At 46.4% G+C, this 11634-nt stretch overlaps 1 protein-coding gene across 3 annotated transcripts; it reads left to right on the top strand.

The window, feature by feature from the left end:
• The first annotated feature begins 183 nt into the window (after positions 1-183).
• On the top strand, positions 184-4515 carry bco2a (beta-carotene oxygenase 2a). 3 transcript variants are annotated; one of them, XM_029173248.3, is made up of 12 exons: positions 184-509; positions 1158-1341; positions 1419-1630; positions 1775-1890; positions 1975-2077; positions 2178-2306; positions 2374-2534; positions 2603-2770; positions 2839-2976; positions 3085-3267; positions 3349-3459; positions 4269-4515. In XM_029173248.3, the coding sequence occupies exons 1-12, from the start codon at positions 326-328 to the stop codon at positions 4380-4382; spliced, it is 1803 nt and encodes a 600-aa protein (XP_029029081.1). In that variant the 5' UTR covers positions 184-325; the 3' UTR covers positions 4383-4515. The 3 variants fall into 3 exon arrangements, with proteins under 3 accessions (XP_029029081.1, XP_029029080.1, XP_055370595.1); XM_029173247.3 differs by having other exon boundaries at positions 184-521; XM_055514620.1 differs by having other exon boundaries at positions 373-521; positions 1459-1630.
• Positions 4516-11634: the final 7119 nt, after the last annotated feature.

Here is an 11634-nt window from a genome sequence, read left to right as displayed (position 1 = left end):
TCATATAACAAATGATATGAATGTTTGATATGAAATAAAGCATCAAAGGAATGGTGCATAACCAACGTTTATCTCCATAGGTGTCCGATTAGAGAATGGCTGCACTGCAGATGGGAAGATGAACTAACCCTCTGTGAAACAGGATGTGTCACAAGAATTTAATTTAAGATCATTACTTCTGCCTGATCTGCATCTAAACAGTTCTGCTGCTCGCTCTTCATATCATAATTATAATAAATAAATATGCTAATACACAGGCACATTTAGCCTAATACGTTGAAACACATGTTTTACATAATACCAATAAACGATACTGTAGTAATACATGATTATACAAATACTGCGCACGCCGTACACTACTGCATTACATAAGCGCATCAGAGGCCAGTGCAGCAGTTGCCTGCGGCTCCGGTGGCGCTTGTGCGCGCGCTGCAGTGGGACACAGATGTGGCGGATCCGCCCGTGTTACCGGAGCTACGCTATGTCCTCCGTGAAGCTCGACGGCGCAGGTGCGGGTGCAGGTGAGCCTCCTCCGCTTCAAGGCTGACGCACTTCGGATTTGCGCCTTCCAATGTTTACAGGGCGCACGAGTGGCGCACGGAGACGCGGCGCCGCTTCATTGGCGCAGTACGTTGCGACCACTAGCATTCAAGGTCGCGCATTTACAGCATGTGAGATAAAATGTTTTACTGCAGCTAGCGGGCTGTTGTTTTATTTGAATGCTAGTTGTCAATGGACGATCAGGCTCGAATAACATGCTGTTATTTTTAGTCTGATGCCGATTGATTTCGTTTCTTGCCAAGTTCTGACACGTGCAAAATGGTGGAATATAACAAGAGCTGCCAACTAGACGCATTAGCCGGTCTGTAGTACAGTACAACGGTGTCAGCTGACTCTTAATAATTCAAGTCACCTCCTTTTCTGAGCACTGCTGTTTTGTAACCAACATCTCCAGCAAAATCCCACCTTTCCCCACACATAACTGCTACTGTATCACTGGAAACAAAGGCCTGTCACTCACTTGGATGAGAACCTGAGACTAACCTTTATCCCCAGATTTCAATATTATACCTATTAACTTTAAGAATTATCAAATGAAAGTTTAGAATTGTTCCTCTTTCTAAATATGTTAGAAAAGGTGTATTTGTTTTCTACAGTTGAGGCCAACAGTAAACCCACCGGGCCCTTAATGAAGAACCTGGAGAGCATCGCTCCTTTAGTTCAATCTGCAGCAGAGACCCCTGAGCCCATTTCCACCCAGGTACAAGGCATCATTCCCACCTGGATCAATGGGAAGTTCCTCCGCAACGGTCCGGGGAAGTTCGAGTTCGGAAACACACAGTAAGTTAGAAACAGTGTCACCAACACCGCAAGTGCCCTGTGCTCCTCGGCTTTAACGTGTGCGCGCTTCACTACAGCTACAACCACTGGTTTGACGGCATGGCTTTGCTTCACCAGTTCAGGATCGAGCACGGACGGGTCACGTACATGAGCAGGTTTTTGCGCAGCGACGCCTACAAGAAGAACAGTGAAAGGAACCGCATCATGATCTCAGAGTTCGGTACCTTGGCCATGCCCGACCCCTGTAAGAGCCTCTTTCAGCGCTTCCTGTCCCGCTTCGAGGTGATGGGTAAGGCCACTAAAGGATATAATACTGTATATATAATAATATTAACAGATAACAAGAATGGGTTCGTGGCAGGAAAGTGGACTGTCAGTGGACTCTCTGTGCTGCATTGTATTGTTGAAAGGCCTTTGCTTGCCTTTGTTGCAGATGTCACAGACAATGCAAGTGTGAGCTTTGTAAAGTACAAAGGGGACTACTATGTCAGCACAGAGACCAACTTCATGCACAAAGTCAACCCGGAAAACCTGGAAACGTTGGACAAGGTTATAATGTCTCCATCCATTATCCTGACTGTTACACTTGTAGAGTGGCTTATGATTCTTCTCATACTGTGCCGTCTCTTGAAGGTGGACTGGAGCAAGTTCATTGCTGTAAATGGAGCCACTGCCCACCCTCACTACGAGCCTGACGGAACCACCTACAATATGGGCAACTCTTATGGAAATAAAGGTCAGCCGCAGACATCTCACCCACATTTTTGCAGAGATCAACCAGTGGATGCTTTGTTTGTCAAGACTGAGTTGTCGAAATGTCTATTAAAATACTCCAGGAGCCTTGTACAACATCATAAAAGTCCCTCCAGAGAAGGCAGAAGCCAAAGACACGCTACAAGGAGCCTCGATACTCTGCTCCATCGTGCCTGCGAAAAAGTCCCACCCCTCCTACTACCACAGCTTCGGTACGCCGGCTCTGATCCATTCATCCCAGTACCTATACTGATTCTCACCTGTGGCCCCTTTTTCCAGCCATGTCTGAGAACTACGTGGTGTTCATCGAGCAACCCATCAAGATGGACCTGCTGAAGATCGTCACCTCCAAGCTGAGGGGGAGGGCTCTGGGCGAGGGCGTCTACTGGGATCCCACGCAGGAGACCGTCCTCCACCTGGCTGACAAGCGGACAGGAGAGGTCAGACCCGCCAGCGCCGCTTCAGAACCGAGCCGAGAACATGGACGTGAAGGCGTGTCCCCCTACAGGTCAGCGCCGTGAAGTACCACACCGCGCCGCTGTCCACCTTCCATCAGATCAACGCCTTCGAGGAGGACGGCCTCCTGATGGTCGACATGTGCTGCTCCGACGACGGCCGCGCCATCGGCAACTACCTCATCCAGAACCTGCGGCGGTCCGGACACGCGCTGGACGAGGTGAGAAGGCGCCGAGCCATGCGGTGACACGCACACACGCGTTACACTTCCTGCACGCGTCCTCCCAGGTGTACAACGCCGGCTGCAGAGCGTTCCCCCGCCGCTTCGTCCTGCCGCTCCGCGTGACCGATGAAACGCCCGCGGGCCAGAACCTGAACACGCGCTCGGCCAGTGGAGCGACGTGCGTCAAAGTGGGCAAAAACAAGGTGGGCTGAAACTTGAAATGTGCTCATTTAAAGCAACTGAAAGGAAAAATACAGTACGTTCATCTGTGCTCTCGTGACCAAAAAGACGTGACTGTGTGGTTGTAACAGGTGTTCTGCCAGCACGAGGATCTCCATGGAGACGACCTCCACGACTACGGAGGCCTGGAGTTCCCTCAGATCAACTACAGCAAACACAACACGCGCTCCTACCGTTACTTCTACGGCTGTGGCTTCAGACACCTGGTTGGAGACTCTCTGCTCAAGATGGACCTGAGGGACAAGACGCTGAAGGTGGGCGTGGAGGTGATGAGGCTGCAGAGCGGTCTTTGTCTGAACGGGCCCCCCCCCTAACGGAGCATGACATGTGTGCAGGTTTGGTACCAGAGGGGCTTTTACCCCTCGGAGCCTGTGTTTGTGGCGTCGCCGGACGCCGTGGAGGAGGACGACGGCGTCATCCTCTCCGTGGTCCTCACTCCCTCACAGGTAGGACAGAGATATGCAGCAGCTGGAGCAGACACCATAGAAATGCATGTCTCCTTTAGATGTTATGGCCCAACTTTTACTTCTCTGAAACATTTATACTGGCCCTGTACGCAGCTGTTACTATGCACCGCTGCCATTAGTGTAGGCTTTCTGGAGTCTGGGTCACCACCAGGCAGATGGTCCCTGACTCCACCTGAGCGCACATGACTTTATACTTTCTTAGTCTTTGATCAGCAGGACTGTTGTATAGGAATTAATAAATCATAATGTAGTTAATTAATTAAATTAATTAAAAGATGTTTGATTAACGCTAAACACAAACAAAGTAGACTGTGCATCTTAAAATGTTTCAGATTTTTGTACAAATGAAAAAAAGAATAAAAAGACGTCTATTTTAAGAGGCACAGAAGAGAAAAGTGTGACCATCTGGAGGTGGCGTTGTTCCGACAGCCTGTCTGGCAGCTTGAGTCTAAGTTGTGCTACAGTGTGTTATTAATATCCTCCCTTTTCTTAAGTGCCTTTGAAGCAAATCAAATGCTGAAGGAGAATTTAAGATGAAATTGAAAAAGAGCAGCAGCAGCCGCTTATCTTGACTTTTATTTTGAAGGATTTATTTACATCTCTTTTAATTGTCTTACCATTTGTAGTTGTTATACACTAAGGCCTTGTCAAAGCATGAACTTATTTTTATCAGAGATTAACAAAGTCTCTAAGTCAAGAACCGTTTTCAGCTGTTGTGTGAAGCGACTGAGATCGCAAAGATTTTCTGATGTTCTTTGGTTGAAATTCCACCAAATGTTTGTCTACAGGATAAAGGAACGTTCCTCCTGGTTTTAGAGGCCAAGACGATGGAGGAGCTTGGACGGGCCAACGTTCCTGTTAACATTCCTTATGGCTTCCACGGCGCCTTTAATCCAAGTTAAATTTGAACTGACTGATAATACTGTCAACGCATCATTAGCATTTATTTCATCCATACCATTATAACAGTTTTGTAAATATTCCATGAATATGTTGTTTAATTTAAAAAAATTAAATATATCTTTTGAAGTTTAACATTTATTGCTACATGGTTTCTGTAGATGTAAACAGAGATCTCTTAACCACAGCAAAGACTTTATTATTGAGTTTATTAACTGATTTACTGTTAAAATATCCTAAATGATGTAATTCCTTCCCAGCAGTCTACACAAAAGAGGGGAGTAATCCATCTCTGCGCTGCCTAAAATGTAGGTGGTGATGTAGATTTTCAGTTGAGAATCTAATTTAAATTTTCTGAACGGAGGTGGGCTCTGATTAAAACTGGTAAGTCATGAGTGACAGTCATTCTAAATGATTTCTTAGTTGTTAATAACGGAATGGCACAAACTGCCTATAACATTAATATTAATATAATAATTGCTGATGCATGGTTATAGTTTTGAGGCTGTAAATCTTAATCAGTAAAACTGTACTGTATTAGCATTTGTAACCTGTGAACTGCTGCACGTCTAAGCAGGAGCCTGATCCAGATACAGTCGTGAGGCATGAGGCTGTTGGGTTCAGTGTTGCAGTTCTGTCAGTTGACGCCAAACCAATAAAGTAAAAAAAAAAACTGGGACACGTGACTCAGACGTTCGCCTGCTGTAATATATGAGTCCACCACTAGAGGGCAGCATGTAATACCATATACTGTGGTTGCCGCTTTCAGCCTCGCTCTGAATCAGAGTCAGAAGATGGATTCACTCTCTGACCAGGACGTATTGATAAAACTTTTGAAGGAAGGAAAGAAGGGAAATGAGAAAAGCTGTTTTTGCGTATTTTGTATTGGGTGAGTCTCACAGCAGCAGTGGAGTCCATGGGTCTTCGAGCAGCAGCAGGACTGGTTGCATTCTGATCAGCTGCGTGATTGTGAATCTTAACGGATTCACTTTCGGGCTCAGACTTTGGCTTCAACAAAGGGCGTAGGAGAAACATTTGTGAAGGAGGCCGACTTAACTGGGCACAGCAGCTATAAGAGGGATCAGACCTGTGACCCTCGGACAATGGGACTGGCTGTAATTGCCGGCCCACCCTGCCTCCTCACAGATATAGTACAAACACTGGAGGAGCCTGGCCTTGAACCCCAGACAGGCTATTTCCAAGTCTGTGACCTTAAAAAACTGCAATTATAACAGCTCCTTCGCCGTTTCACTTTTTTAGGCTGCGTGTGTGGCCAAAAGACTGATTTCCATAGAGGACCAAAAAGGGGAGAGCTCTGTGAATGTGTGTGTGTGTGTGTGTGTGTGTGTGTGTGTGTGTGTGTGTGTGTGTGTGTGTGTGTGTGTGTGTGTGTGTGTGTGTGTTCCTGATACCCAGTTAAAGTGACAGAAACCAAAAGTTTTCTTTAGCTAATATTACTTTTTACTACACAACATGAATCATTCATGGTTACGACATCACAGTCGTGTTACAGCATTTGTTTTCTCTGCCTTTTCAGGCTTCCACAGTTGGTACTCGTCGTCACTCTGGTTCTATCCATAGGACGGCAGCACTCGTGGATTCTACAGTGTACAGCCGACTGAGGGAATGTGGAATGACAGGACAAAATAGGCACCAGAAATAATGCTGTGATAAATCAGAGATTTGATGTGATTTTTCCATTGATCCTCTTCAGTTAGAACAGCTCACTGAACTGGAATCCACCAGCTGCTTCTCTTGATTTATTCAGTAAAGAGAAGTGCTGACAGATATCTTCCCCATAGCAAATCTGGGGGAAAACATACCCCCATGCCCACAGCTTTGAAATAAGATATATATCTATAAATCAAATCTATTTATTCCAATACAATATACTAAAATAATGCACAAAAACAGAGGGTAAATAATCATTTACATGCAAAACTACTGTATGAGCTCTGTGAGCTCTGCACCAGCGTGTTTGTTGAAGCTATTGAAGCAGTCGGTAGCGTCTCAGGTCAGGAGCTCTGATGTTCTGGCAGGATAATAGTTTGTGATCAGCAGTGGCATAAGAAGCACAATACTTATTTTTAGCTTGGTTTCTTTTTTCTGGTGATATGAATAGCTACGAAAGTTTCTGCTGCCTGTCAGACAGCACTCAGAACATCTGCACGTCCACAGCCACCGGGACCCCGCTAAGACATAATGAAACGGAGTTAGTCTTCGGTTACTGCTATTATTTAGGTCACCGCTATAAAACATTACGTTAGCAGCAGGAAACAAGACCTCACTTGTAAATCTAACAAAAAGGAGCAGGTTGAGTTACATTGAGGACTGACAGGTACATGCAAACAATTACTGCGCTGCGTCTGTTTGTTTGTTAGTTTATAATAGCACACGTATTGATCATAATAAATAAACTTTCTTTTTAACTCTCAACATTTTTTAGTTTCTAGGCTGTACGCCAAACCAATTACCTGAAAGACTACAGTGCTGCATGTACTGTAATGTTAACACCCCTCAGAGCAGCGTAAACACCCTTCAGAGGCTGAGACGGATAAGCTGTGTCTCACATCTGGCACTCCACCAGAATGATTTACCCCCAAAATGTAATTTAATATTTTCCTTACTGAGCTGCTGTACGTCAAAAAAATGCTAATTGGCCTTTCACACTCTCCCAGGTGTTTCCACTTACTCTCCACTGATTGGACATCTGCTCGGACTGACAGGAGGTGGAGCTAAAATTTAAAACGGCTGAACGTGACCCCCCCTCCGCATCTAATCACCAGAAGAAGATGTAGTACGAAATAAAAGAGAGAGCCGTTCCACGCCTAAGCTGCATTAAGGTCCATTAGCTTTCCAAGGCACGGATCAGAAGACGCGGGCGCGTGAGCGACACGTCAGTCAGACAGTGAGTATCGGCCCACACGTCACAGTCCCGAGGACGCGCGCAATCAGCGAAAGTGAAAACACCTGCACGCGCAGATCCTAACGCAAACAGCAAACAATGGTTTAAATGGGTGAAATGGCCTAAATGCAGCCACAACATAATCGGTGCGTCTTTAACAGCTCCGCAGCATCATTTATCCAGGTGCAACTGTTTATACGTGACTGTCTCGAGCGCCTCGTGCTCAAACCCGCACAGACCATTTAAGGCCAAATGATTCGAAGGGCTCGTTTTTCCAATAAGACTCGTTTCTGGGAAACGTTTGGACGTGTAACACAAACCTCTGAGCGAATAGTTTTTTGATGTGCGTTTGGATGTTGTTTCAGTTTCTGTTCGGCTTAAACGAAAGAGACCTGCTCCTCGTTTGCTTCGTCCTTGTGCCGCCGAGGTGATCGGCGCACGTGTGCGAACGCTGACAGGCTGAAACTCCGAATCACATCATATTTACATTTATTTCCCCTCAAATCTCCCGTTCAGCCTTTTGACAGCTACTGTATCTTGTGCCTCTCTCTCTTTTTTCCTATTTGCGCCGCGCTCTCGCGATGATCGCGCACGTGAGGAATCCTACTTCACATTTCCCCTCCGTCCTGTTTTCAGTTTGCTGCTTATGGCAGGATTCGTTTTTTTTTCAGAATTGAGAGCATCGTTTGACTTCAAAGTACCCTGTGTCTGTGTGTCAGTGTGTGTGTGTGTGTATAGACCTCCACACACACACACACACACACCAACAAACTCATACAGTTTCCACACAGCATGCGCGCTGCAGTCTTTTCATTACATCTAGCCTGATTCACGTTAACCCATAAAACATGTCTGACATATTAATCAGGTCTGCATGTGGGGGTAGCTCCACTATGGCTCCGCTGTTAAGGGGAGGGCTCTCATTGGGCCGTCTTACGCATCCTAGCGGCCAATAAGAGGAGGCTGAATCACTCCTCTCCTAGCAACAAGACTCCTTTTCTCCGCGCAGAGCAATCAGCAAACTGACACCCATAATTTTACAATATGAATAATTGCAACTTAACAGCTTTGCAGCAGCAGCAGAGAGACACAGGTTTGTGCTTTTCCACATGACTGGAAGAGCTCTGCTTTCTGTCCTCCTGGTTTCTCCCTCTCCCTCCTTCTCTCTATCTTGGCTGCAGCTCTGTCTCTGAATGCTTTCAGGCAGCTCCTGTCTTACAATCTTAAAGGAACAGGCCTGCATATTTAAGTTTTTTTTTCCTCCCCCTGTTGTGGGGCATTGTGGGTAATGGTCTGTACTTGTTGACCTCACAGTGCTGAATGGCAGGGCCTCTCTCGGGAGGGAGAAGGAATACCTTGGCACAGAGCTATTATTACCGAGAGACACTGCCGAGCTCTCAGCTACAGGCTTCTCTTTCTGTGCAGATGTTCCACTTACGGCTCGACTCGCTCGGCATCTGACGCCGTACAACAAATAATACCACAAAGAGAAAACGGAACTTTCGGAGGCAATAATAAGATGAGTAGAAAAAGTACAGGGGCGCCTCGGCTTAATTCAAGATTCACTGCGATCTAAATAATCTGGCCGCGCCTCTTGCACAGCACCTGTTGCCAGGCTACAGCAGCGTACGTGCACATGGCTGTCCGACCCCTGACCCCCAATGCATTCCTCTCCTTGCCGCCCTGGGAGTTGAGGAGAGCGGACCACATGCTACATGTCTGCGCAACAGCCTCCGACAACCACAGATACGCAGGGTTTTTCAGCTATCGTGTTGCTCCGAGTGAGCTCAGGTGCAGGTCACCCCTCACCAGGCTCCACTCTGCTGTGGCATGGTTCACCTAGTGACCCGCCGCAGGAGCTAGAGGACGTTCGGTCTGGAGCGGGATGCTGCGGGGTTGGGTATCTCAGGAGAATCGAGTACAGAGTACTCTGTCTCATGGCTGTGTGAAATTTGACATGTGGCACTTGTAGGAACCGTCTGACTCGACACTCGCTGGACCTCTCAGATTTAGCAGTAGAATATATTCCGTAGTGGTTATAGGTCCATTTGGGCAGCGCGCAGAAAGTGTCTGGCAGGTTGAGAAGCAGATAATTAACTACCTATATGACCTCCTGTTCCTTTCGGCATCTTCCGTCCAGTCTGTGAATTGTCTAACAGCAGGAACAAAAGCTCCCACAAAGCTCATTTAGCCCAGTTACAATGAGGATAGACAAGGAAAAGCGCCCTCCCTTTGAAGTGTTCTCGCTCCATCCTGCCCCGGCCCCACCTCCTGTCCAGTGGATCAGACCGTTACAGTACGAGCGGCTCTAACACACAACCACTGTTCAACCTTACGTGACCCTTGCTCACATCAGACCCACCCTCCGCTGGAGGAATGCTGCTGATGGGAGTTCTTAATATTCCCCCGGCCCTCTGTGCTCTCAAATTTGGCGGTGCGGCGTTAACACAAGCTGACACCACAGATTAGCCACAGACATCAGGAATGCTGCGGCCTTTTTGTGCCACGTGGACTTTGGCCAAAAGAGCCTTTGGTTGCAGTGGCCAACGAGTCCTGCAAAAAGCAGGGCCATGACAGAAGGATGGACACTTCCCCAACGTTAGCAGGCAGGAAGAGGGAGATGCACTCAGTACATGATTCACCTGTTCCGTGGGGTCTGGACGAGCTACGCTAAATGGGCTGAATGTGTAATTTAAAAATGTGTTCACTTCATATTCTTTCAACAGAAGAACAGAATTAATATGCAGAAATGTGTTTGTTGTCGTACTTTATCTACATCCCATCATGGGCTCAAAGCGCTGAGATGAACCTGCAGGATCGCCCGACTCATTCTCACAGTGAGCTCCCGGTGACTGAAATGCACCTGACGTGTGATGCAGCGCCTCAAACTGAGTCGTCACAATAGAGTTTAAGCCCCTTTCAAACGAAAACCGCTTTAGGTCTTTATCGGCGCTGAAGCGCACCAAACACGGATTCAGAACTTCTGAAGCCTACGCTCATCTGGCGCTCAAGACGCTGGATGTGGAACACGTGGAGAGGCGAGCTGGAGCCAGAGTGAGAAATAATGATGAACACCTTGCTGAAGCTTTTCTGAGTGAATAAGTAATGTTAACACTGGTAATGTAATAGAAAGTATCCCCAGTCAAATAAAATGTGTCCATGTGGAGTGGACCAAAACATGCATGCTGTTACTATACCTGAACTACCAACAAGTGCCTATTGTGACTACTTTAAAGACAACAATCAACATTTTATTCTGTAATTTCATTCTGGCTCTGGTACTTTACTAATGGAACCAACTGGCCAACCAATCAACATCTGCCATCGTAGATGACGTATTCTTCCTTCCTGTTCCCAGATATTGGTCTCTTATGCTATATTCTATACTGTGTTATTAATTCTTATATCATGACAAATTCTATATTCGTTTTTATAATTGGGTCGAATGAGACAGATTATAGACTTTCAGTGCACATGAATAAGCTCACAGAATTAGACATCGTTTTAGAGCAATCCAGTGTTTTCCTCATTTTACCAATTGAATTTGAATACGAAACATCAGGGATGTTTCGTATCACTGTTACGTTGAGTTGAGTCAGTCTCGGGACACGGTTTACTGTGGACATCTACGTAGTGTTTCTAGGACTTAGTGATTGGATCCCTTTCAGAATTAATAAACAGACTTACTAACGTAAATCCATGTTTTCTATTTGGTCGTGGTGGTTAGTGACTGAAGCTGCACTACTATCGTCTGAAAATTAAATCCAGATCAGCAGTTCACCACTTTTTCACAGAGTCGTTCCTTGACACCCGGAACATGGCATAAACACGTCAGACAACATCACTAACCTCCAGACAGTGTGAAAACGACAGACTGGATCAATACTTTGTTTAGCTTGAGAGCAGCTGCTGATGGGGAAACTGAGATCACCAGAGCTCGGTTTCAGCAGCCATGCTAGCAGCTGCACCGTGATGCTCGGTGCAGGGAGAGGAGGACCTGAGCTGGGCGGATGCTTCGTGTGATGAAAAATATCCATCTGCGCCTTTCAAATCTTGGATCGGTCTGTAGCATGAAACTAATCTTGAGCCGTCGCCCAGCTGTTTGCGGCGTAATCTTACCTGCCAGCCAAAGATCACCTCAGTGCGTTGGGTTTAAAATCTGTCACTGTTCACGGTGCGATATGTGACTAAACACAGAAATGATCCTCAAACATGCCGGTTTTCTGTTAAACCTGCGACGGCGCCATTGTTTCAAACGCACACGATTCTTATATTAATGCCGTAAATCAGACAGAGACAGAAACGTGCTGAGAGGAAAGACCTAGGCTGATCAGGAAATGATCTGAGAA

The sequence above is a fragment of the Betta splendens genome, chromosome 14 (assembly GCF_900634795.4).
Source record: "Betta splendens chromosome 14, fBetSpl5.4, whole genome shotgun sequence".
Lineage (NCBI taxonomy): Eukaryota > Metazoa > Chordata > Actinopteri > Anabantiformes > Osphronemidae > Betta > Betta splendens.
This window is presented reverse-complemented; position numbering and strand designations above follow the sequence as displayed.